This window comes from Haliotis rubra, unplaced genomic scaffold (assembly GCF_003918875.1).
Source record: "Haliotis rubra isolate DU_JTF1 unplaced genomic scaffold, ASM391887v1 Scf15, whole genome shotgun sequence".
Taxonomy (NCBI): domain Eukaryota; kingdom Metazoa; phylum Mollusca; class Gastropoda; order Lepetellida; family Haliotidae; genus Haliotis; species Haliotis rubra.
Window position 1 is genome coordinate 976428 of NW_025765447.1, and position 27104 is coordinate 1003531.

General features: G+C 39.8%; 1 protein-coding gene across 1 annotated transcript; it reads left to right on the forward strand.

Moving 5' to 3' along the window:
• The first annotated feature begins 21288 nt into the window (after window positions 1-21288).
• LOC124270107 lies at window positions 21289-26172 on the forward strand. The gene is made up of 4 exons (XM_046705126.1): window positions 21289-21675; window positions 21956-22071; window positions 23089-23308; window positions 26105-26172. Exons 1-4 carry the CDS (start codon window positions 21339-21341, stop codon window positions 26170-26172), a joined length of 741 nt encoding a protein of 246 aa, XP_046561082.1. The 5' UTR covers window positions 21289-21338.
• Window positions 26173-27104: the final 932 nt, after the last annotated feature.

Sequence of the window (27104 nt, forward strand, 5' to 3'; positions counted from 1 at the left end):
TCCATAACCTACATCACTCACACATCTTAGGCATTGACTTCCTTGAGTCCAACAAAGTCACCATAGACCTGCCCTCAAAGTGCTTACACATACACAAAGGTCTTGTGTCTGTCTCTCTGGCATCAATCAATGGAGGTTATGTAAGGCCATACAAATCTGTTGTCATTCCTCCACACTCTCAAGCTGACATTCCCATCAAAATTTCTCTTGTCAACAAGGTCAAGTTTTTCTCTTGGAACCCGTCCAAACACTAAATGACAAGATGCCAAATGTCTCATTACAAACCATCCCAAATCAGCTTGCATGAGATTACTTACAGAGATTACAGCCAGAGATTAAAACTGTCATTGCTGTTGCCTCAAAGATTGACCCTGCATCTGTCCTTGACCTCCCTGACACGTCTGATTCTGACTCTCCTTCTACAAGTGCTAACACAACACATTTACAAGACATGGAGTTTGATCTCAGCGATGCTGATCTCACACAGGAACAACGAAAACATTTACATGCATATCTACAATCACAAAGGTCAGTTTTTGCCACAGATTTGTCAGACTTAGGACACACTCACTTACATCATCACAAAATAAATACAGGTGATGCCAGACCCATTAGACTCCCTTTTTACAGACAGAATGCAGCCATTAGGAAAGAATGCTCTAGACAAGTACAAGAAATGTTAGAAGCTAATATCATTCAGCCTAGTTCTTCTGAGTGACACTCTCCTGTTGTCATGGTTAAAAAACGTGACCATATTTTTTCCTCTACCACGTTTTGAAGATGTCGTTGATGCTGTAGGCGATAGCCATACCAAAATATTTAGTGTCCTTGACTGTGCTAGTGGCTTTTGGCAAATACCACTTCACCCCGAAACAAAACACAAATCAGCATTCATTACACCTGATGGTGTTTTTGAATGGAATCGCCTCCACTTTGGTCTCAAAAATGCCCCAATGGCTTGTCAGCAAACAATTTCAGAGGCACTAAAAGAAATGAATTGGCGTTACATATTGATATATGTTGACGACATCATAATATTTTCCAAAACCTTTTAGGAACATCTGAGTCACCTCAAGGCAGTATTTCAAAAGATCAGAGAAGCAGGCCTCACTCTAAAACCCAGCAAATGTAAATTCGCCACAAAACAAGTCACCTATTAAGGTCATATCTTCAGCAAAGATGGCATCCATGTTGATCCTTCAAAAATAGATTCGGTCACACAAATCCCACCTCCTAAAAATGTCCATGATGTGCGCCATTTCTTTGGTCTTGGCATCATATTATCGCAAATTTGTGGCCAACTTTTCTGGTATTGCCTCCCCACTGTTTAACCTTCTGAAAAAAGATGCATTATTTGAATGGTCCAGCCATTGTCAGCAGGCATTTGAAAAGCTGAAACAAGCTCTTACAACTGCACCTATCCTTGCATACCCTGACCAAACAAAGCCCTTCATACTCACAACTGATGCATCACAAACTGCAATAGGGTACATTTTAGGCCAACTTGATTCACAGGGCAGAGAGCGAGTAATCTGTTATGGTGGTCGCTCTCTCCACACTACAGAATAGAATTGGGGAATCACACATTTAGAATGCCTAGCCGTCCTAGAGGGTATCAAAAACTTCAGGGTGTATCTTGCCAATGGTTCATTTTCTGTCTACACAGACCACAAGGCTCTTACTTGGCTAAAGAAAACGAAACATGACCCTGGTCGGCTTAGTAGATGGTCCCTGATGCTGCAAGAATACGATTTTGAGATTATACACAGACCAGGCAAATCTAACACAAATGCAGATGCCCTATCTCGCATTGCACATGCAGAACAGGTACATGAACCCAACACTGAAGACATACCTTCCCCACCCATTTCAACAAAACCAATCTTTTCACCATGCAAATATGCACAGGTAGCTACCACTGCTTCATCCCCACTCTTACCCACTCCAACTTCACATACAACATCCCAGTCAAGCAACCCCATCAAGCAAGTGTCATTTCCACACACCCAGAGCAACATGAGGCCTACACCCTCGACTGCCTCCTCTCAACATTATGCTCATTCTAATGCAGGCATCATGAGGTCTACACCTTCGACTGCCTCCTCTCAACATTATGCTCATTTCAATGCAGGCAACATGAGGCCTACACCCTCGACTGCCCCCACTCGCCATTCTACCAACTTCAATGCAGGCAACATGAGGCCTACACCCTCGACTGCCCCCACTCGCCATTCTACCAACTTCAATGCAGGCAACATGAGGCCTACACCCTCGACTGCCCCCACTCGCCATTCTACCAATTTGAATGCAGGCAACATGAGGCCTACACCCTCGACTGCCTCCACTCACCATTCTACTGACTGACTGACTGAGTTTAGTTTTACGCCGCTTTTAGCAATATTCCAGCAATATCACGGCGGGGGACACCAGAAATGGGCTTAACACATTGTGCCCATGTGGGGAATCGAACCTGGGTCTTCGGCGTGACGAGCCAACGCTTTAACCACTAGGCTACCCCACCGCCCCTCACCATTCTACCAACTTCAATGCAGGCAACACGAGGTCTACACCCTCGACTGCCTCCACCCGCCATTCTCCCAATTCCAATGCAGGCAACATGAGGCCTACACCCTCGACTGCCTCCACGCGCCCATATGCACATTCCGCCTCAGGCAACAAGGGCTCTACACGCTCAAAGGCCCCCTCTCATCCACATGCTCATTCAAAACCAGGCAACGTAAGGTCTACATCCTCGAAAGCCTTATTGCACAAACATCAACAAGGGTCGACAATTCATGTCTCGTCCCTCCAATCAACTAGTGTCCACATGTTCAGACAAATCACCTTTTTCCTCTCAAGACACTATCCTACAGCACACAGATCACGCCAAGTTGAAAACTACATCACATTCAAATACTGACAATCCACGACTTCCTTCACACAATGTTTTATCAGAAGACACCTGCAGAGATGACGTGTCATCCTCTATATCTGTAGACTTTGTCTACAAATCAGGTCCAAACACACACACCCACACACACACACACACACACACACACACACACACACACAAACACACACACACACACACACACACACACACACACACACACACACCTGGTCCTATGGTTTTCACTATAGGCACTGATCTAGACGATGAAGGCTTGGCAGAAAAACAACGTAAGTCATCGGACCTTCGTCCAATCATTGACTACATTGAGAAAGGTGAAATTCCCTCCACCTATACAGATGCTCAAGTAAAGGGCCTTGCAGGCCTTTCCCAGGAGTATGACATTCGTGACGGTATTCTGTACCATTTTTATCATGCCAGGCATAGAGGTCAGAAAAACAACCGCCCTCCCATGGTCACACAGCTAGCTGTCCCCGTTTGCTGTCGCAAAGAGCTTCTTTTTGCTTACCATGATTCGAAAGCTGGTGGTTGCCACTTTGGACGAGACGCCACACGTCAAACAATACTCACTAAGTATTATTGGCCAGGCCTATACCAGGATATTGAGAAATATATCAAGTCCTGTGATGACTGTCAACGCTCCAAAAGAAGGACAAATGCCAAGCAAGCACCAATGGTGCCTATGCCTATTGAGGACACATTCTCTCGTGTCCATGTTGACATCCTCGGTCCACTACCTGAGACTAAAGAAGGCTACAAATATGTTCTCCTTGCCGTCGATTCCTTCTCTCGCTGGACTGAAGGTTTCACAATGCGCACTCAAGAAGCATCTGAGGTTGCATCAATCCTGTTTAATGAGGTGTTTTCACGATTTGGTGCTCCTCGTACACTTCTTACTGACCGAGGTAGGCAGTTCACGTCCAAGTTGGTAAATGCCCTCTGTGAACTCTTGGATATCAAACACTATTACACTTCATCCTATCACCCCAAACCAATGGCATGTGTGAGAGGAGGAATAGTGTAATAGAACAGGCTCTCCGAACATATGCTGACCCTGATCAAACCAACTGGGCCAAACTCATTCCATGTGTAATGATGGCCATGCGCAATGTACCTTGTCAATCAACTGGGTATTCGCCACACTACCTTCTGTTTGGGAAGGAAATGAATCTCCCTTTTGACACTACCTTACTGCCCAAATCTACTCTTGGCAAGGATGCACAGTGTCATCTGCAAGATCTCTTAACAAACCTCAGTGTGGCTAAATCACTTGCAAAGGACAACATGTCTGCTGCACAGGACAAAAGCAAGGGTCTTCAGGATATCAGAGCCAAGGAACCTTCCTACTCTGTTGGCGATCAGGTTCTAATGACTGATCCCACAGTCAAAACTGGCCTTTCACCCAAACTATCAAAGAAATGGATAGGGCCTTACAGAATCATTCGCATTGGTCTAAACCACACATACAAACTCATGAATTCAAGCACAAACAAGGAACATAAATCATTCATACATGCCAACAGACTCAAGCCTTATACACCTCCCACTCCTCGTATGCAAGTGTCACAACCCACCCAGCATCTGGCAACACCTACTCAGTCAACATCCTCTCAGCCTGACAATGCACATAGACAAGGCTCACAAACAGCTACTCCAACTCCGTCAACATCCTCACAGCCAGACAATCCTATCACAACACAGCACATGTCAAGCCAAGAACCAGATAATGAACCAGACAACACCCACCCATCATCTTCCCAACAAGATGATCAACTGTATGCGATAAAACGCATTCACAAAGCCAGAAAGCGATCAGGAGAAACCCATTACTTAATTGAATGGGAAGGTTACCCACAGCGTACCTGGGAACCAGCCTCTAACCTTAGTCCTGAAATCATAAGTGATTACCACACTTACAGAACCCGATCAGGTCACAGACGAAAACGGAAACCCAGATATTTTGCAAAATCATAGGTCATGACCTTCCATGGTATTCCTCCTGACGACATGTCATCTTCAGTCAAGGTAGATGAGCTCTGACCAACCCTTACAGGTAATCAGATTACCTTGTGTTTTATAAGTGCTACGCTGTGAAATTTTGTGGCCACAACTTTCCTGCATTATGGTCATCCCATCTGACTTGTCCCTTGGTTTCTTGTTTTGTCTTAGGTCCATCATGGGGAGTCACCATCCTTTCGTAACTGCTGATATCTGTGCTTCCTGTCCTTTTGCCAGCAATTCTCATCTTTGTCTTTTACACGCAACTTTCGACATAGCAATTGTCTACTCCTAGAACTCACTTCTGGTCCTGAGTATGTCACTATTGCCTATTTCTTTTCGCTCACATCATGTCTTTCCTACTTGCACACCCAACCGCCTTATGTCAAAGAAAATGTTCATCTCTCATGATGTCTCTTTCCCACTCTCACACTCCACTCTTGATTTCCATGTCACCAATAAACTGACCGACCGTTCACTCAACATCCCCAGATCAATATCGGTCTCCTATCTCACTAATTACACAAACTCTATCAGCAACCGTTTACCGCATATATTTGACTAGTACACCATGGGTATTTTCAAGTTTTGGAACCAACTGGCATGGTCTTTTAAAGGTCTTTTAAAGGGCAAATTGTTAGGGAACGCTAAGAACTCCCTCATCATTTAACCTGTCTCAATTATCTACTATGTATCTTTTCACCTTTTCAGGTTCCTTTTGACTTGTCCATCTTTTTAAATTGTCCCTGATTTCTTCTTCTGCAGTGTGTATTTGTATTTCAGGTCAAATAATTGTATTTCAATCCTTGTACCATAATTTTTTTTTTAAACGTACCAACCCTATGTCCATCCTATTTTTTTTGTTTTGATCATTGTGTATACGTTTATCAAACGCTATCATGTGCACCTCTTTGATTCTCATTGTACACCCTCGGTATTTGTAACCCTTTCCTGTTTTTGTAAAAGCTTTTGAGGACAAAAGTTCCACGACGCACAGGGGTATTGTTACAGTGCATATATTTCTTCATACAGTTTTATATTTTTCACAAATTATTCATAACAAAGAAAATCCGTATACGTGCAAGTCGCAGTGCATAGTGTATCTTGTTTATAGCCCCGCATGTCAAGCGCAGTAGTAGGCAATTAGCAAACTCATCCACACCAACCTTAAACTAATTAATCAAAGATGAAGCTATTGAGCTGTGTCGGCTCCGGCCTTTCTTCTCGGGTACATCCCTTGGTCAAGCACAGATAAGTAGTCCCATCCCAGCAGGAGCATGTCTACCACCAATTTAGTCGTAATCGAAAATCAACTTTTACTGAACAAGATCGAGATTACCATCATGCCATCCTCTTTGTCCTGTCGTAAATGCCATGGTCAGATATTTTGTTAAGCAGCTGGCGCAAACTGACTGTGGCTACACCATAAAGAAAATCAAACCTTGTTAGGTAATCATCTTCTTACCACCTACCTCGTGTAGTATACTTTGTCAGCATAGGGTAGATAACGCATATGGAAACTTCAACTTTATAGAAACTTGATAATGACAAACAAGTAGAGCTGTGGGGTATAAAATCCTGGGTTCTTCCATCTCAGGCACACTTGCTTGAATAAACTCAGGAACTCACAGCTCTGCCTCCTTTCTTGTTTCAAGGTAAGAAACATTTAAACTTTATTCTTGTTTATGTTTCACTTGTTATTTCTTTGTAATTATCGTCTAGAATATGTTAGAGTTAGGTTTGAAACATTCCTACGATATTGTAGCACTTTTTAAATACCTATCATTGTAAATGCTAGTTCTAGATAACCGATAATTCTTAGGCACTATCCAGGGATATTTATTTATGCACATTGCGTCGTGGGCTCCTCAAGTTTTATGTTTATCATGTACAAACGAATATTTCTTTTCTATGTTTCGACACACATGTGTGTATTCCCAGTCCTTGTCTAGTTTCATTCATGTTTGCGTGTTAGATCTGTATATGCAGGTTAGATTCCCGTTCAGTAGCCTAGATTCTAGTAGCTTAGTCACAAAACAGTTCCGCGAGTTTATACAATCATTTCCGGCAAAGATGAATTTATATGTAGGTCAGTTACTCTGTATTTTACAATAGTCCGCCGATCAAATAATATACGGGCTCACAGAATAGGTTACAACAGCCAACATTGTATTTTGATATTTCACCAACATAAGTATTTGAATAATGATGTATTAAACGTTCCGTTCCGCACAGCAGTTAATGAACTATAGGCACTACATGCTATAATTAAACTGTTGGGCGCTCCACTCAGTACTTGTTCTTTGCAATTATTGTTGATGATTAATTTATCCGTCAGGTTATGTTATTTATCAGTACCGTAGTTACTCAAGGATAGGTTGTGTTATTTGTATTATGTTTCTGTAAGCAGTTACCGTACATACCCTGTTGTACCACACATTGCTTATATTACCTGACTTAGATATAAACTGTATTAGGATATCACTGATTATTATTTCTATGATTGTATGTCATTATTATGTATGAATTGATGCAATTTGAATGACTAAAAAGAAAAATGATGTCCCCCTCCCATCTCCCCATCTTAAAATCATCATCACCCCACAAATTATGAACGGTTACCTTGTGTTCACAAAGCCGCGTAAGCCAATATATCACGTTGTTTTAAGTCTGATAAAATAGATGGTATTTTTAGTTTCCTTTGAATGTTTTGCAAAGAAATAATATACAAATGTTGGAGTAATCCCTCATAAGCTGATAAGCTGTGAAGTAAACATCTCCATAACAGTCATTTTTCTTTCTCCTGAAACCCTGGGCCAGTGGCCTTCACCTTGTAACATGACACCATGGCCTAATGCATCTGTCAAACCGTGAAAAACAACCTCGCCTCATGTTCATTTGTAATACACGCAGTTCAAAGCATCTGCTGCCATAATGATTACTTCAAGCAGGAGACGTAGAAGTAGAATTCTGCTGAATCTAACCCGTTTGATTACGTTTGGCATCAACCTCGAGCAAAAACTAAGCATATTCCTGATGTTATGTGTGAGAACCAAGAATAACCCCGTTCTGTGAGTGAGTGAGTTATGTGGGATTAAAGTGCTGTGCGTATTAATCCAGTTATATCACGGCATGTCAGCCTTATGTGGGAGGAAATCTCGAGGTGATGAAACGCTCGGATTTTTACCACTTTGGTGAAACCAACGAGTATTGTGCTGAGAAGCTTGGAGACATCATCGGATCAAAACCCGTGAAGATCCGGGTTAGAATCGATGTTCAGTAACCCATGCTTGTCGTAAGAGCCGACTAACGGGATCGGGTGGTCAGGTTCGCTGGCTTGGTAGACACATGTCATCGTATCCAAATTGTGAAGATCTATGCTCATGCTGTTGATACTGGACTGTCTGGTCCAGACTTCATTATTTACAGACCCCCGCCATATAGCCATAATATGCTGATTGCGGCGTAAAACTAAACTCACTCACTCATCGGATCAAACTGGGATTCGAACCCACAGTCCTATGTTTCAGGTGCAGTAGACCTTACTCGAGTCGTCAGAACAACGTCATCGAAACATTACTATGGTCCGCAAGGAACCACGATATGACGCATGCATTCCATGAGGAATGGTAGAGGATTCCAGTGCTGAGACTTTGACGCTTGGTTGCAATATAAAGGGGCGGACTGTCAGATGTTATCTATTGGAGGTGTGGCTACACAAGGTACTGATGTGGTCATGCAGTCGCAACAATCATAATTTGTGAACTGTGTGACAATCAGACTGGTGGCGTAGTCATGGTGACCACACTTTCCGACATTATTGATATTCACGTTTTGTGTAGTCCTCTGAGATTGCAAGTAAATTGTTACAAATTTTCACTTCCTGTTTTGTTTTAGTTTTAATCAGTAAAATGTGTTACAGATTGGTTTTCGAGGCATATACAAACATGTGTAGTGTTTTCGTACTTAAATAAAAGAGTGGGTGGTGCTTAATTAATTGGGTGGTACTGGTTAGTACTCAAGTGTATTCATCAGCCTACACCTATCAACCACATTAAATGCCTTGCTGAAGTCAATGAATGCACAATATCGTTTGTTACAAGTGATGTACTCTTGCAAGTTAAAGATATAATCAACGGTCAAATGGTCTTTCTTAAATCCACAAGGCTGTTCACCAATAAACCTTTGCAAATCAACATTTTAATCCTACATTCAGCACAAAAGAGAATAATATTAAGAAGTGAAATTCCTCTTACGTTATTGTAATTACTTTTACTTCCCTTCTTGCATTCTCTTTCTACGAACCTCTGTTCTAATACGGCCCTTTCATGATGCGAGTGTTCAGGATTCGTGATTGGTTGCAATCAGATTTAGTTGTGCAATCAGCGACGTTGTTTCAAAAGTGATCATTCGCAAGGCCTCGGTAATTTCGTATGCTTCGAGAAAACTAAACCTCTTCCTCTGCGCGATGCGCAAACGTTTCTTCTAGACAGATCTCAGTCATGTTATGGCGGATCAGTGGCGTCTCCATCGCCCTCGTTAACAACGGACAAGCTAGCCATTAAACGTCTTGTGTGTAACATCAACACAAGTCCCCGGCAGATGGGGGATATTTGTGGCCCCTCCTTTGCTTGTGTTAGTCAAGTTGAATCTAAGTCGATGTAACACGTGTTCTGATTGGATAGAAAGAAGGGAGATAATTCGTGTTGCGATCTTTTGCCGCTAGGGGATTTTACGAGAACCGGGAAATATGGCTGTATTAGAACAGAGGTTCGTAGGAAGATATGACAAGTAACCTCTGTGGGAAGAGAGTGCCCTTCTTGTGGATCGGCATACATATTCCAGTACATCATGATGTAGGATGATTCCACAATGCAATATCCGATTACACATATGGGAAGATATAGCATCAATACCTCTTCAGAAAAATTTGTAAAATTTTGACAGAATACCATCGTCGGCTGTTGACTAGTTACACTTAAAATGCCGAACAGCATCCTTGCGAAGGCAGTTGACCCACGTCGACCCATTGTCTCCAAGCTGAAATAGTGATTTTAGTTTTAGGCCGCACTCAGCAATATTCCAGCTATATGGCAGCGGTCTGTAAATAATAGAGTCTGGACCAGATAATCAAGTAATCAACAACATGAGCATCGATCTAGATAATTGGGATACGATGACATGTGTCAATCAAGTCAGCGAACCTGACCACCCGATCCCCTTAGTCACCTCTTACGACAAGTATTAGTTATTGAAGATCAATTCTAACCCGGATCTTCATGGATGAAGCAGAAACAAGATTTAACAATCCATTTATTAATAATCCATTCCTGCTTCAGATGCAATCATAGATTCAACCGAATGACTAGTACATTACACAATTCTCCAGGAAGATGTACATTTCTCCTTCATCTGCTGCAATACTATCATTTAAACTTAATGTTTACATTATGATTTGATCTCATTTCTGGCTTCTTTAAACAATATATTCTTTTCTTGTGAATATAGATTACTAAATAAGTTCACAATTATATATTTCTCTCTCTTAGACTCCTCACACTGTAAACCAAACAATTCCGGCTGTCTACGAAACATATTATATTACCACAAAATATGTAGTAATATATGCACATGAGAATACATGCACTTTGTGAAACCATTAAACATGTACTGTACTCGTATTAATGCTACTGGAATACGTTACTGATTTATCACCGTCCTATCTGTATTGACATTTACCTCCCCACTTCAACAAGCTAGCGTTAGTCGCTGATTGTAAGCAGAGAGGAAAAGACGGCACACAGCGGTGCATGATCCGATTCTGCTCGTGATACAACATTGAAATCTTTCACATGATGGAAACCTAATGACACTCATACTCACACATATTTGTGATCTCGTGTGCTTTAACCTGAGTGAGAGTGGTTTTACGCCGCTTTTAGCAATATTCCAGCAATATCACGGCGGGGGACACCAGAAAGAGGCTTCACACATTTTCCCATGTGGGGAATCGAACCCGGGTCTTCAGCTGGACGAGCCAACGCTTTAACCACTAGGCTACCCCACCGTCCCTTTAAACTGAAGCAACAACATGTGTGAAATCCTTTTCTTCTGAGAATCGTCCTTTCAGTTCGTACTTGAACAAGCGAAATGTTTTACACATTTCCTTGAAATCTGTGCCATAATTGTTTCCTACGTGTACTTGATCTTTGTTCTTGCGTTTAGCACACTTAGTAGGCGCATCGTTTTGTTTATAAGTTACATCACCTTTTGGTTGGTTTGTTTGTTTGTTGTTTAACACCGCACTCCGCACTACCCCAAATACATGGCTGTAAATAATCGAGTCTGGACCTGAGAATCCAGTAACCAACAGCATGAGCATCGATCTACGCAAATGGCATACGATGGTCTGTGTAAACCAAGTAGGCAAGCCTCGATCCCGTTAGTCGCCTCCTACAACAAGTATGGGTTACTGAAGACCTATTCTAACCCGGATCTTCACGGGTGTAAGTTACATCACCTACTGGTACATAATCAGCATTATCAAAGCAAATTTATCAAAGGTACGAAGTTCGGAAAAATTCGTGGATATAATATTTTCGAGGTTGCGTTTCTAACCTCAAAAACCTCGAAAATTAGATACCTCGAAAATTTCCCGGTATACGGTATCTTCTTACTCGGCACAGGTATGACTGTTGAACTCTCTGTAGATAATATATTCGCTGTCAGGAAAACCCATCCATTTGAAAACCAGGTTTCTGCATTTTCAATGCTATCATTACAATCTTGATTGTGATGTTTAAGTGAGTGAGTGAGTATTGTTTTACGCAATATTCCAGCAACATCACGACGGAGGACACCAGAAATGGGCTTCACGCATTGTACCCATGCGGGGGAATCGAACCCGGGTCTTCGGTGTCTTTAACCACTAGGCTACCCCACCACCCGTTGTGATGTTTAAGCTAAACACACCCGAGTATAAATTGTTAAAGTAATAGTTAGAACACTAGAGACAAGGAAACAGAACAGGAGGTATCCATTCATGAGAGCACTCCTAGATTAAACAAGCTGTAACCACCACCTTTCCCCAAAGAACTGAGTGACCTGCAAAATGAGTTTCCAAAACATCTTTAATACTCTCTAAAGAACTATCCCAAGTTTCAATGAGATAAAATATATTATGTTTAAATATATATGGAAGTCGTCAACGTTAAGGGTTGAATATAATCAGCCCACATTCCAGCACTGCGGAGGTGTAGGTATCTCGACGGGTTAGATGCACGTGTTTCTGGAGTCCGTGTCTTGCCGAATCTGCTTATCTTGGTCACTGCCACCTCGCTATATAACACGCCCACAGAAATTGCGGCCATCTAAATAGACATTCTGATTTTACGAAAGCTGTTTTTCCCTTGTCCGAGACTCATGAGATATAGCCATATCGCCCTCCTCCTTTCCCTTGTTCTATTAAAAATAAGGCCGGGAGGGACAACTTAGGAACGGCCAGCGAGTCCTAACTTGACACATAGAAGGAAGCGAGCTACAAAGACATATTTTATATCATTGGAAAGATCTCGAGGAGATGAACCCAAAAAGTTCATGTGCCAGTGTGCTCACGTGTTCATAAGCTCACAAATTGGCTCTGAAATTGCATTTCTGCAGAAATTTCTGGCAGAATTTAATTTTTCCGCAGAATTGTTTGTATAGACACTCGAACTGTACAATGGAACACTGAATTGTATATGGCAGATGTGTACTCTTGATACCACAATGAAGCCATTTTTCAAACAGTCTTGCAATAATCGAATCAGGATTAGGTGTCTTCCCCTTCACAGCAAAAATAACTTGGTTTCCGTTCTTGCGGAAACCTAATGGATACTGGGTAATGTAGGTTTCCACCTTTTGGAGTGTGGGTAACGGAAACCTTGCGGAAACCCTTAGAAAGTGGGTAATTGTAAGTTTCCGTTATTGCGGAAACTCAATGTAAAAGAACGGAAACGCACTGGATTCTAGGTGGAAACTTAAGTTTCAGTCCACTTTCCACCAGGTTTCCGCATTGCGGAAACCAAGTTATTTTTGCTGTGCTTAAGACGACATTAGGTATTACAGTGAAAATTCTTTGATGTTTCGCCGAGGTGGACTCATGTTGTGTTAATGGATTAGTGAGGTGGGTTATACTATAAACTGAACTGCAGAACGAAATCGGTGTTCATTTTCATGATATCAACTCCCATTGTAATATGAACATGATATCAACTCACTGGTTGTTGATTTCCATTGGTATCAACTCACTGCTTATTGACTGACATTGATTGATTCAACTCACTACTAACTGATTGCTTTTGACACTGATTTTAATTCACTAATTATTTGTTGATATTTACTCACTAATTATTATTGGTATATATCCAGCTTATCCGCAACCCAATGCATCACTTTCGAAAGGGCAAATCAGCAGTTAGAGTACAAGTTCATTCTAACTTCACGTGGAGGAAGGTATCTCTGTATAGATGGATACATGTTTAGAGTGAGTCGCAAACGCAATACTGCACCGCGGATATCATGGATGTGCCTAGATGAGAACTGCACTTAAACTATTTCTACAGTTGAATGATGACATTCAAATGTATATAAATTATTTGTTATCGATAAAATGGTCACGGATAAAATTGTCATATGTATTTTATGGGTGTAAATAATGAATCGTGGGAGTATTTCATTTATTTACCGGTTAACAATTTAGTTTCATCCATGTGCTTAAAATCACACAGAACCTCTATTGTTCTCCAGAGGCAGTCGACTTGAAAATCCTTGCATGCTCCACTGATTTGTTGTTTTAATTATCACAGTTGTCGTCTTCCCGGAAATGAAGTAACAGAACGAATCTTCCATAAGTAGTAGGCAAGTGGTGAGTGTTCAGGTCAAGGGTTCTTATTATAATGTTGCGAACTGAGACAGGGATGCATTTATATACATATTTGATGTAATGCCATATTGTCTAAAACTTGAAATGTTTCACTTCTTCAAAACCTGAAATATGTTGCGAAAAGTTTGTGTAATAACGTAATGCGGGTAGAAAACATGTGTTCTAGACAGTAGTAATAAAGTATCCAGACAAATACCATCCTGTGTAAATACTCGTAATGGCTAATTATTTGGAAGAGTGTGTATTTGACCGTCCTTTCACCTGTATCAGATAATTTATGAGACACCTGCGTGTGAGCCACTTCTTGTTTATTCTAGGTAATTAGCAATCAGTGTGATCGGTCTACTCCCATTTGTGAGAATATTAAGACTCCCAGTTATGAGACAGTGGAGTAGGTAATTAACAAAGAAAACACACCATACTCCCCTGTCTGATAGAATGGATTAACCCTAGCTAATTACTGATTTGCTATGTAACTGAATCTTTTGGAGGTAACTTAATGAAACTTTATAAGATAAATTGATTAACATACTCCGGTAAATGACCTTAAAAATTAACACTTTATGATCATTTGAAAGAGAAATTAATTTACCTACTCAGATTTACTCTATCTCCGAAATTACAAGCTATAGTTAAAGAAATAACCCTGAAATACAAGGAATTTACAGTCGACTGCCTCTTATGCCAAATCCTTTTTACCCGACACAATAAATTTATTGAATGCCCTACCAAGAGCCATGTAGTCTCACAGAATTTAAAAACCTAATTACAAAATTTATATTGACCTTAATTATGGATCTTGTTTTAGTCAAATCGTCCACTGCCGCCTCAGGCTCGGATGTAGCGACCTAAACGCCGATAAGTATAACAGACATTTAATAGACAGTCCATGTTGCTCTTGTCGATATCAGAGTGAAAACGCCCTACACTATTTTCTCACTTGATAAGAATTAATATGTATTTTACACTACCCGTTATAACCTGGATACCATTTTGAACGGAAACATGAATTTACTTCTTGTGTAAACCAGCAGAAAATAGTTGAATTCGTCCACGATTACATCACCAAGACACAATGCTTCAAACTTTCTCAGGAAAATACTTAAATTAACTCAACAACCTTCTCATGATTGATTTATATTCCTACAATAGCTTGTAAGACACACACAACTGTAACTCTCTAATTATGATTACTTAGAGAATAGTTGTATTTGATGTAATCTGAAACTCGGAAGATGAAAGGGTGCTTGACTTGGCCCCTTGCTTGAGAAAACACACTAACTTTGTCATCTCTTGCATGGAATTGGATGATGATTGGAATGATTCTCTCTTCTAACAGGTGTTGGCCTGCATTGCAACAAGAATCTTCCGATCGCTGTTCTCTCTGTGTATAATCTCTAACTTCCAGTCTATACTAACGTTGTATTGGTCTACAGCGGTCTTTACGGTAGTCAGTGTTCACCTCATTGTCTTATAGTAAAGCTCAATAACGCTAGTTCACTTGGCGGTGTTTTTGTAGTCCTTCACACTTATATCTGATAGTGATTGGCCCACTGGATCTCCTACCTTCCCCTCGTGTATCAGGTCCAACGTTGAGTCCCATGTCGCCTGACATACACAGTCTCCAAACTGGATTGACAGTTTACAACATGAACGTCGCTCGTGACACGGTTTGCACGTGCGCATTCCCGAATTGCATATGCAAAGTAAATTATTTGTTGCCTTAATCTTATCTATGTCCTATTAAATGACTTCATAATATGTAATATTGTTAGTCACGTGACAAACGTCATGACCTAGTACCAGTGTCAAAGCCTGCAGCTGAACGATATACCACTCGACCATTTTATCCAATCTAGCATGCTGAAACAACCAGTTCTGTACCACCTTGTTCGGAAAGAGTTTCTCCCCATAATTTCAGCACTGCGATGTTAACATTGAGGAGATAAATAAAGTTATTCCCCACTGACAAATATGTATATGTCAATAAGTGGTTTCTTCGGGTATGTGAGAATTCAATATATGAATGGAATGTTTTTGTGGAATAAAATAAAGTGATACATCCTACTACTTACGTCTCCATGCGATGTTCTGGTGACACGTCACGCCACAACTCCTGTCGGTGGGGTAACCTAGTGGTTAAAGCGAGTTAAAGTGGTTAAAGACCCCGGTATCGTCGAAGACCTGGGTTCGATTCCCCACATGGGTACAATGCGTGAAGTTGATTTCTGGTCTTCCCCGCCATGATGTTGTTGGATATTGCTAAAAGCGGCGTAAAACCACACCCACTCACTCACGCTACAACTCAATTACTGTTTATTGGCCTGAACCAAGTCATGTATTTACTAGATCAGATCACTATTTGTAAACATTGCTTATACGTTCTATAGTTATATACATCTGCCGAGGCGGCACGTGTTTGGCAATCGTGGTCACTGTAGATCAATAAGATCTTGAAATAGTTTAGGTTTAGCCTGTACATGCAAAACATGTACCTTCCGGGCATGCTTGAAACTATTCAAACAGAAAGCCAACAGAAAAGACATCAATCTGGAACGTATAGTTTTTATATGAAATGTCAAAGATACTTTGAGGGTTTGAAGACGTACTAATGACATTCATTTTCTAAAGACAGTGGTTAAGCTAGAACAGAACCATTGTTCTAATAGAATTGTGCAAGTTGTGAAAGACTCATGGCCAATGAATAATCAATCATATGTACTTAAAACAAGGTTCAGGTTATCGATCAAACATGCAATGCAGCTGTTTATTCTAGTGCCATCAGCAATAAGTAACAGTCTCTAGATGTGATGGAATGGCACTCACGAATTCTCAGAACATCACTGACTGTCTTGAGAGAGGTCCGTTTGGAATTTTGTTCTGACAACCAGAATAGCTGGAAGCTGACAAGAATTCGATGTTTCCAATTAGGCATCCAAGCGGCATTTAGCGCCTACGTAAAAACTGGTCAGGTCACAATGACATGGAATCGCTTTCTTTTGGCTCAGTCAGCTCTTTTGAAACTGTCCGTCCAGAAAATTCTCGGCGATCAAACCTATAAGATCACTCACTCCTCAGACACAGGTCACTCCCTCAAGCCATATGTTGACAAATTATTGATTGTCAACAAATAATTAAATATGGTCATGCTTAGCATTCATTTTGGGTTTGATATTGTACATGACATATCAAACACTTTAGTCTCTATAGTGGGACTGATATTTACTGCTTATTTGTTTGTGTCTCATTTCACTGAACTTTTTTCAATCTGCTCGAAGATATTTCATACTGTAAAGGTAATTTTGATAATATCCTCTGGCTAATTATTAAATATCTGTCATATGACAAGGACGAGGTCTCCCGGGAGTAGTGTTAGGTATGTTATATTATGTTACGTTTTTTTGTTTCAATTATATTTTAAAGTGTTTTTAATCATTTGTAAGATACCATGCTCAATACAATTATATTTGGATGCGTAAATGAGAAGTGAGGTGCCATCTTTCATTGTACAAACTGATTAGCTGTCTCGTTTACAGTTTACTTGACTATGGCAGAAAGGGTATGCGAAACAAAGACGACTACTCGTAGAATATGCATGAGGATCTCGCCAAGCGTTAAGCAACTCGTGCCAAAGCGAACGAGAACAATTCACAAAGTGTTGCATATTCTGAATGTCATCCTGACCCTTGGTCATAGAGGCGCCTCCTTGAAACATGATTCGCTGCTGACAGTGGACACACCCGATACTGACCAGTAAAGTGACCGCCGGCCTCGTGACGCGATTGGGGTTATTTCCCACGATAGTCAGTGAAGGTATTACGTTGGTATATACGCAGTGTTTTCACTGAATAATTTACCCGGTATTCTTTTCTACACACAAATTGCAAACATTACAATATGGTGTGAACAAGTCATCCTGTCATTTCAAATGCCGCCGATCTTTCTGAATCAATAAAACAGCAATCACAAAATCTCAGCATGAGGTTTCAATTGTCATTCATGTTGAATTTTCATCATGAGCTTTAAAATTCAAACCTATGTACTATTTTTTTTAACTTCACTCAAATCAATTATTCCTCAAAGAAACTGTATTGTAAAAGCTATTTACAGATGACAGTGTTCTATGTTATTTATGTTTCAGGACGTAATGTATCTTGTAAACGTTATCTACAGATGACAGTGTTCTATGTTATTTATGTTTCAGGACGTAATGTATCTTGTAAACGTTATCTACAGATGACAGTGTTCTATGTTATTTATGTTTCAGGACGTAATGTATCTTGTAAACGTTATCTACAGATGACAGTGTTCTATGTTATTTATGTTTCAGGACGTAATGTGTCTTGTGAACGTTATCTACAGATGACAGTGTTCTATGTTATTTATGTTTCAGGACGTAATGTATCTTGTAAACGTTATCTACAGATGACAGTGTTCTATGTTATTTATGTTTCAGGACGTAATGTGTCTTGTGAACGTTATCTACAGATGACAGTGTTCTATGTTATTTATGTTTCAGGACGTAATGTATCTTGTAAACGTTATCTACAGATGACAGTGTTCTATGTTATTTATGTTTCAGGACGTAATGTGTCTTGTAAACGTTATCTACAGATGACAGTGTTCTATGTTATTTATGTTTCAGGACGTAATGTATCTTGTAAACGTTATCTACAGATGACAGTGTTCTATGTTATTTATGTTTCAGGACGTAATGTATCTTGTAAACGTTATTTACAGATGACAGTGTTCTATGTTATTTATGTTTCAGGACGTAATGTATCTTGTAAACGTTATCTACAGATGACAGTGTTCTATGTTATTTATGTTTCAGGACGTAATGTATCTTGTAAACGTTATCTACAGATGACAGTGTTCTATGTTATTTATGTTTCAGGACGTAATGTATCTTGTGAACGTTATCTACAGATGACAGTGTTCTATGTTATTTATGTTTCAGGACGTAATGTATCTTGTAAACGTTATCTACAGATGACAGTGTTCTATGTTATTTATGTTTCAGGACGTAATGTATCTTGTAAACGTTATCTACAGATGACAGTGTTCTATGTTATTTATGTTTCAGGACGTAATGTGTCTTGTAAACGTTATCTACAGATGACAGTGTTCTATGTTATTTATGTTTCAGGACGTAATGTATCTTGTAAACGTTATCTACAGATGACAGTGTTCTATGTTATTTATGTTTCAGGACGTAATGTATCTTGTAAACGTTATTTACAGATGACAGTGTTCTATGTTATTTATGTTTCAGGACGTAATGTATCTTGTAAACGTTATCTACAGATGACAGTGTTCTATGTTATTTATGTTTCAGGACGTAATGTATCTTGTAAACGTTATTTACAGATGACAGTGTTCTATGTTATTTATGTTTCAGGACGTAATGTATCTTGTAAACGTTATTTACAGATGACAGTGTTCTATGTTATTTATGTTTCAGGACGTAATGTATCTTGTGAACGTTATCTACAGATAACAGTGTTCCATGTTAAAGGATGCGGATGCCTACTGTTTAAATCATATACAGACCACAGTGTTCTATAATGCCAATGTCTTAGGATGAGGATGTTTATTGTAAGCAATATTTACAGATCACAGCGTTATACCCGCGTCAAAGACATCGGTAGTAAATGTATAATGTATGCATTTATGAAAACAATGACGTATTACGTATTATCACAAGCAACTGTTTTCATGAAAATCTAAGGGTTTCTTTGTTTCCTGACGCCACACAGCAATACTACTATGCAGCGACTTCCTGATCTAAAGCGTTTGTTGTATGATCCGCATCAGGCCAGAGCTTAGTTAAAACTAAGGATCTTCGGTTATTTCGATATAAATATACTCATGCCAATAATGGTTGTCACCCCCCCTCCCCACCCCAACCCTCCACACCTCACAACCCCCGTCCACACCCCCTCTCCAATTAAAACAATTGAAGGGGATGACAACCATTATTGGCATGAGTATATAATGGTAAGACAGTAAATCTAAATTATATCTGCATGTACAGTAGAACACGGATATAACGAACTCCAAGGGACCAAGAAATTTAGTTCGCTATATCCGTTGTTCGTTATTCACATTTGACCGCCATCTTGGATTGTAGAGATGTAGACATTCACAGACATTACCTATATCATGTTGATAAATATGAAGTTTATTTTTATAATAAAATTGAAGTTTATTTTTATAATAAAATTGAAATAATACAACTACAACTTTAATATTTATTTTTTAATGAAAATGCAAGCTTACATTTATAATGTCCAGATAAACCACGAAAGAAGCAAAAACTGTAGCGATTTTTTTTTCCATTTGTGACATGTCATAACATGCCCGTGCCTTTTTTCTTTATATTTTCATATTTATGTAATCAGGCTTTCGGTTCGTTAACATGACAAAACAACGGGAAATACCTCCGTTTTCGAAGCTTCGTATGAATAACATGCGAGGCGAATCGTGTGGTGTCTGGTATCGTTCGACAGCTCTGGAACATCAACAATATCACTGTACCCTCGCCGAGAGTATTTTCACATTTGTAAAAAGCGATTTTATTGGATAAAGATTGGTTTCTAATGACGCTTTATCGCCACAGTCTGCTATAAGGATCGTGATTGGTCAAAATCAGACACGTGACCTAAGGCAGCCAATCATACTCTTCACTTCAGTTCATTTTCACCCACAGAAACGATTTATTAACTACTTCATAACTAGAAGGTACAACTGTTTCTTCAAGACCGTTTGACAAATGGTTTCCGGAACTGAACATGCCGGATCCCTCGCGCTGTAATTATAACGACACGCGAAGAGAAACATCGAGTGATATGCCAGTGGGAGTGTGACTTGGTTCAACAGTTCTTGACAGACATCACAAAGCATTAGTTAAATTCCTTTTACTATCAATGTTGAAAAATCTCTAGACCGTAGAAACACATTCGACTATTATATTTAGGGGATAACTGTACTGTGTTTGACGAATTGGGGACATATACCGGTGGTTATATAGCCGCAAATTTAGTTATATTGGCGACGCGCAAGCGGAGCCGATATAATGTTAAATTTGCGGCTATATTATAACCAGCGGTATACGTCCCCAATTCGTCAAACACAGTACAGTTATCCCCATTCTAATTCAACTCGTTTTACGCTGTTTTTCGTGAAAGAAATTCATTATTTAAACCAGGTCAAAGCGGTCAAAGGTTATTTATTAATCACACTCTTGCAGAGAAAGTAGTTCCTTTTCAAACTACACACGTTTATTATGTTACAACATGTTGATAAAATGGACATACAACAAGTTGCCATTATCAGTCTTGTCAGACGTTGCGTCACGCTCCACACATGATCTAGGCCAACAGTTGTATACAATTTTGTTACGTTGCATACAACAAGTTGCGTGAGATCTCGTTTATAATTTTCATGTTGAGATCTCGTTTTACATGTTGCTTAGCAACGCACTGTAGAAACTAGCATACGGTCATGGCGTCCCTATACAACAGCGATAGTGATGACGATGTACTGGAAGCGGCGGTTGTCGCAATGCTCGTTGATTTTAACCATGGCAAAGCCGACCGTTCGTGCTGGGTCCGTCCCTGGATTGCAAGACGAAGTGATCTAGGAGCTTATAAAGCTTTAATGAGGGAACTTGAAGCTGAGGACACAAAAAGTTTTGTCAATTTCTTACGCATGGACAGAGAGAGTTTTGATCAACTGCTGGGCAGAGTGTCACCGATGATAACCAAAGCTGATACACCCATGCGTGATTCTATACCCCCTGGAGAAAAACTCGCCATCACACTTCGATATTTGGCCACAGGTAGGGCTATGAACAGTCATAATTTCATGAATTATAGTTAATGTATCACACAGATCACCTACTGTTCGTCGATCAGCTGTTTTGTGTTTGTCAATAAGCGTGGCAATCTATAAATAAACCAACCACTCCTGACTGCGTTAGCACCAAATGCTTGAGTGCAAAGCCGCTGTCCCTAACCCTGTAAAGAGTATTATGAGGCTTCCGAAGGTGTGCCATCTGTATACGCTCAATAACTTTTTGATTATTCTGACTGAATCATCTGTGTTTTCTTTTTATTTAGGTGACAGTTACAAGTCTCTAGAATTCTTGTATCGGGTACCAAAGAACACAATTTGCAATTTCGTCCCTCAAGTGTGTGTGGCAATTTATGAAACTCTCAAGAAGGACTTTCTGAAGGTGAGGTGCATGTCAACACTTGAATTCTTGATATATTTTCCCCATGTTTAAACGATGACTAAATAAATCAATAAGCTGTAATGAAACACAATGTGTATTTACTAATAGGTTTAACTTCTGTAGTTCTGTGTAAACGTTGTTATTATGACTTCATGACTTTTTTTCAGATGTCCAAGCATTATGAGGAAAACGAATAAATCCCATGTGATTTATCGAAAAAATACTATTAATACTCATCATCTCAAAGCACTCTTGTGTAAACATAATATTATATAACTTACGTTTTTCACCTGTAGGGCTTTGTAATGAATCGGTTTGCTTCACTTGGTGTAAAAATCTACATAAATTACTGTAACAAAGCTAACACACTCCCAATGATATTTGAACACCACTCACACTGAAGTACAACAGAAAAGCCTTAATAACATGAATTATAATTTATTATTTAAACTGGCTGACAAATGTCTTGGGAAAAAGCTTTGCAGCTGACCTGAAATACATATTCTTTGCATATATTAGGATTTCAAGTCAAGCTTCATATAATTATCTCAATGAGTTATCATTAAGGACAGATGGCATGTGCATAATACATATAAAATCTTATTCTTCATTTTGATATTCAAAAATAAGTTGTTGAACTTTAATTTTCAATTCATTCCTTTTACTTAGATTGGAAACTCGGGCCATCTCTGATGCCAAATATTTGGCAAAACATAGTTCTCCATTATTTTCACTTTGTGATCTTCTGTTTTCAATTGACTTAAGAGTAGCCAAAACTTGGAGGGGAACACTGTCCTGTCGCTTTTTTTAGATGGGGTGGTGGAGTACAATCTATGGTTTCAGCCTGCGCATTGTCTGGTTCCACATTTTCCTCCTCTTGAACCACTTGTTCCACTTGACTGGGTCCATCCTGCTCAGTTGACAGTATGTTGGTTTCCTGTCACATAAAATTGGTAGTGTAAGTATATGGTATTATTTCGAAAAATATATTTTTAAAATATCTCAAATTGATTTCAGGTGCCACAGTCAGAAGAAGAATGGCTGCAAGTTGCAGAGGGATTTGAGAAGTGGCAGTTTCCACACTGTATTGGTGCTTTGGATGGAAAGCATATATCTATAAAATCACCTGCCAAATCAGGATCACTCTACTACAACTATAAAAACTTTTTTAGCATTGTACTCCTAGCTCTTGTTGATTCTAACTACAGATTTGTGTATGTAGATGTTGGTGCAAATGGTAGGTCATGTGATGCAGGTATATTTGCCAATTCATCACTGAATCAGGCACTGAACAGTAACTCCTTGAAAATTCCAGGTCCAAAGCCATTGTCTGGAAGATGTCTTGATACTCCCTATGTGATTGTTGGGGACGATGCCTTTCCACTAAAAGATAACATCATGAAGCCATATCCCCACCGGGACTTAGTTATGGAAAGGAAAGTATTCAATTACAGACTTTCCAGAGCCAGACGTGTATCAGAAAATGCTTTTGGTATACTGACCAACCGCTTTGGAGTATTTCAAAGGAGCTTATCATTAACACCTGAGACATGTACAAAGGTTGTTCTTGCATGTATTGCTCTACACAACTTTCTGTGTACAACAAAAGACAAAAAATACACAGAAACAGAAGTTTTTCCACTGGATAATGGAAGCAGGCCCCAATCACTACTTCAACAGGGTGGCAACAGGAGTGCCGATAATGCAAGGCAGATTAGGGAAGAATTTGCAGATTATTTCTGTTCTAATGGCCAAGTTGATTGGCAGTGGGATCACATTGTCTGATCCTATGCATGAAGTCAAATGAAGTGTTCATATGGAACAAGCTATTTTCAGCCATACCTGCAGCTATTTTCCAAGTCCAATACAGTAAAATGGCACTAATTATTTGATTTATTCATGTTCAGCTTATGTCAATGCTGACAGTAACTTGTTTTATGTAATTAATAATATTTTGTAATATATATCTATCCATACCAATGGATGTACATGGTTTATTAAAAGTTTACATTCTTACAATACTAACCAAGTTACTTATAGTTGTTTTTTGATGAACCTGGCTTCTAAGAAAAGGATCCAACAGCTTAAACCATTCCCAGGTAGACTCATAAATATCATCTCGACCAGCCCCACTTTTCCGGGAGAGGGTTTCCTTCCTTAGTTCCTTGCAATAGTAGGTCCGCAGAGCAGAAATCTTAACTGGTACCTGATCCGCTATAATAGAAAATTTATAGGCCTAAACATCATCATTGGTTGAAAAACAGTCAGAAGAATGTCCAGTTATCTTATGTTCATATTTAAAACCAATTTACTTAACATGATTAAACATGAACAAGAAATAAATTTAGAATAAACATTTAATGTAAATATTCAAGACCAATTAATTACCCCCCGTTGAAAGCCTCACCAAATATAGGTCATTCTGCGAGAACCACGTAAACTGACAGATACTCGGTCAATGTTTTCGGTAAAATGTTGCGTTATTATAATAAAATGAAACCTTTATAAATGGATCTTTTCATATTGTACATATGTTTTTTTTACCAAAAAACCATCAACAATGCTTCTAAATTGCCTAAATTTGTACTGATAGCAGGCTGTGGTTCAATGTTTGTGTTTTGGTTGTACAGTCAGACCTCGTCTATCCGAACTTCAGATGAATGATCGAGATTATGAATCGTGAGATCTGGTTCGCCATCGATGATAATGTGGGCGATACTTCATGACAAAATTTAGGTAAAGTCATACTAAATTTGTTAAGCAAAGAAGTAAGATTAGTTTATCAAATAGAAGCACGTCGAATATATTTCTGTCACTCACCTGTCATAACACCGTTCATCAGTTCGGAAATGGAAACGTAGGCGGCCTGTCTGTGTTCCCGTTTTGAATAAAACGAACTAGACACATTCCAAAGACACTCGTGGGAATGGTAGTATGAAATAAACCTTTCAATGTCATGGTTGCTGAGGTCAATTTTTTCTTTAACATTTTTCCGGCGTTGTTGTGTCGTCCGTTGTTGTGGTATCGCCATGTTTGATGTCTCCGTAAATATCACGTGCATACGAAACGCGATCTGATTGGCCAGAACCGTACAACTTGTCGCATGGAAATAGAGCAAGTTCTATTCCTTGCAACTCGCTTGCAACTTGTTGCATGCAACAAAAATCTGTCCAACTCCCCTGTTCACACTGTGAAATTTGTTGCATGCCACAAGTTTTATACAACTAGTTGCAACGTGTGAACGCACCTTAAGTTGTTTAAACTTATAATTAAATTTATGATACTGTTTTGTCTTTTTATACACAAATTCCACCCATTTTAGGTGGATAGGGGAGTTAATTGACCAATGGCTTCTGCAAATGACAATGTCCTGCGAAACAGCGTTACCCCAATAGTGTAGGGATACATTCAAAGTTTTCGGTAAATCGGTTTTCATATTGCGACCGTATATGCTGATTATACGGTCGGAAATTTATAGCATTGACCAATCAGAACTCGTGTTACATACTAAGTTGAATTAGAATGAATTATATTGCTTTCGCGTATCTGATGCAATCCTGCTCCTGCGACATGTACCCAAAATATGGTTTACGGGCCCAAAACATTTAATGATGTTCTTCAATGACAATAAATACATGTAGGGGAATTATTGACCGTGCTTGTACATAACTAAATGTTACTCTAATGCTTATCTTCACCAGACAGCTTATTAGGCGGTCACAGACGCAGTTTGTCTTCCACCTGCGTGATCCAGTGAGATTATCTACTATATCCCTCTGAAATAAACCGTATAGCCTGTTGGTGCTCAATATTTCAGCAAGGAAAATGTTCACTTTTCTCCAGGGCCGTTTTTCTGAAATTTTATCTCGTAAACATAACGATAATGTTGAACTGGTTCAGACATGTTGTCATCACATTCCTCACAAAACGGTGATCTTTCCTTATCAACAACACGTGTGTGCACAGTGACCAAGACGACGTTTAGTTAAGACAACTGCATTACGTCTCTTACGAATTTCACATTTTTGTGTAGGCTACCTGAAGGTGTCTTCCAGTAGAACCAACGTCCAACACGTGTTGCCAATTTATGGTGACCGATGATGCCATTTTTGAAATCCTGACGGCCTGAATTCATAACGATCAACCTCATCTTACATCAATACCGACCTGTCGCGCTTATTTGCTATTTAGTTAGCCTGTCAAACTTACATGCTGAAAAGAGTTATCTCCCCTCACCATTTAATCTGCACAAACGTTGAGTGGGAGTCGAGTCCCTCCTATATGACGGAAATGCGTTGAGGAGAGAGACAATGACAATGATAGAGGAGACATATATTCCAGAACACCACGAATACGCCAATACACCATGGACGCCCAGGATCAATGAAATAACATTACTCTCGAACCGACCCTCTGGGTATAATAAATATCAGCTTCATTATAGTCGCAGCATCACAACAACTCTCGGAACCCATCGTCTCCAGTACCAACAGCATCACAGCTGGAGGGGGTACAGAGACAAGCATCTGGTGTTGACTGTGAGATACACTCTCGGAGCCCATCGTCTCCAGTACCAACAGCATCACAGCTGGAGGGGGTACAGAGACAAGCATCTGGTGTTGACTGTGGGATACACTCTCGGAGCCCATCGTCTCCAGTACCAACAGCATCACAGCTGGAGGGGGTACAGAGACAAGCATCTGGTGTTGACTGTGGGATACACTCTCGGAGCCCATCGTCTCCAGTACCAACAGCATCACAGCTGGAGGGGGTACAGAGACAAGCATCTGGTGTTGACTGTGGGATACACTCTCGGAGCCCATCGTCTCCAGTACCAACAGCATCACAGCTGGAGGGGGTACAGAGACAAGCATCTGGTGTTGACTGTGGGATACACTCTCGGAGCCCATCGTCTCCAGTACCAACAGCATCACAGCTGGAGGGGTACAGAGACAAGCATCTGGTGTTGATTGTGGGATACACTCTCGGAGCCCATCGTCTCCAGTACCAACAGCATCACAGCTGGAGGGGGT

What these genes read in the sequence shown, in the direction of transcription:
- LOC124270107 (XM_046705126.1), top strand. Translation starts at nt 21,339, where the DNA reads ATGGCGTCCCTATACAACAGCGATAGTGATGACGATGTACTGGAAGCG. An exon ending in ACTTCGATATTTGGCCACAG is followed by an intron (nt 21,676 to 21,955) that starts GTAGGGCTATGA and finishes CTTTTTATTTAG; the next exon opens with GTGACAGTTACAAGTCTCTA. An exon ending in TCAAGAAGGACTTTCTGAAG is followed by an intron (nt 22,072 to 23,088) that starts GTGAGGTGCATG and finishes AATTGATTTCAG; the next exon opens with GTGCCACAGTCAGAAGAAGA.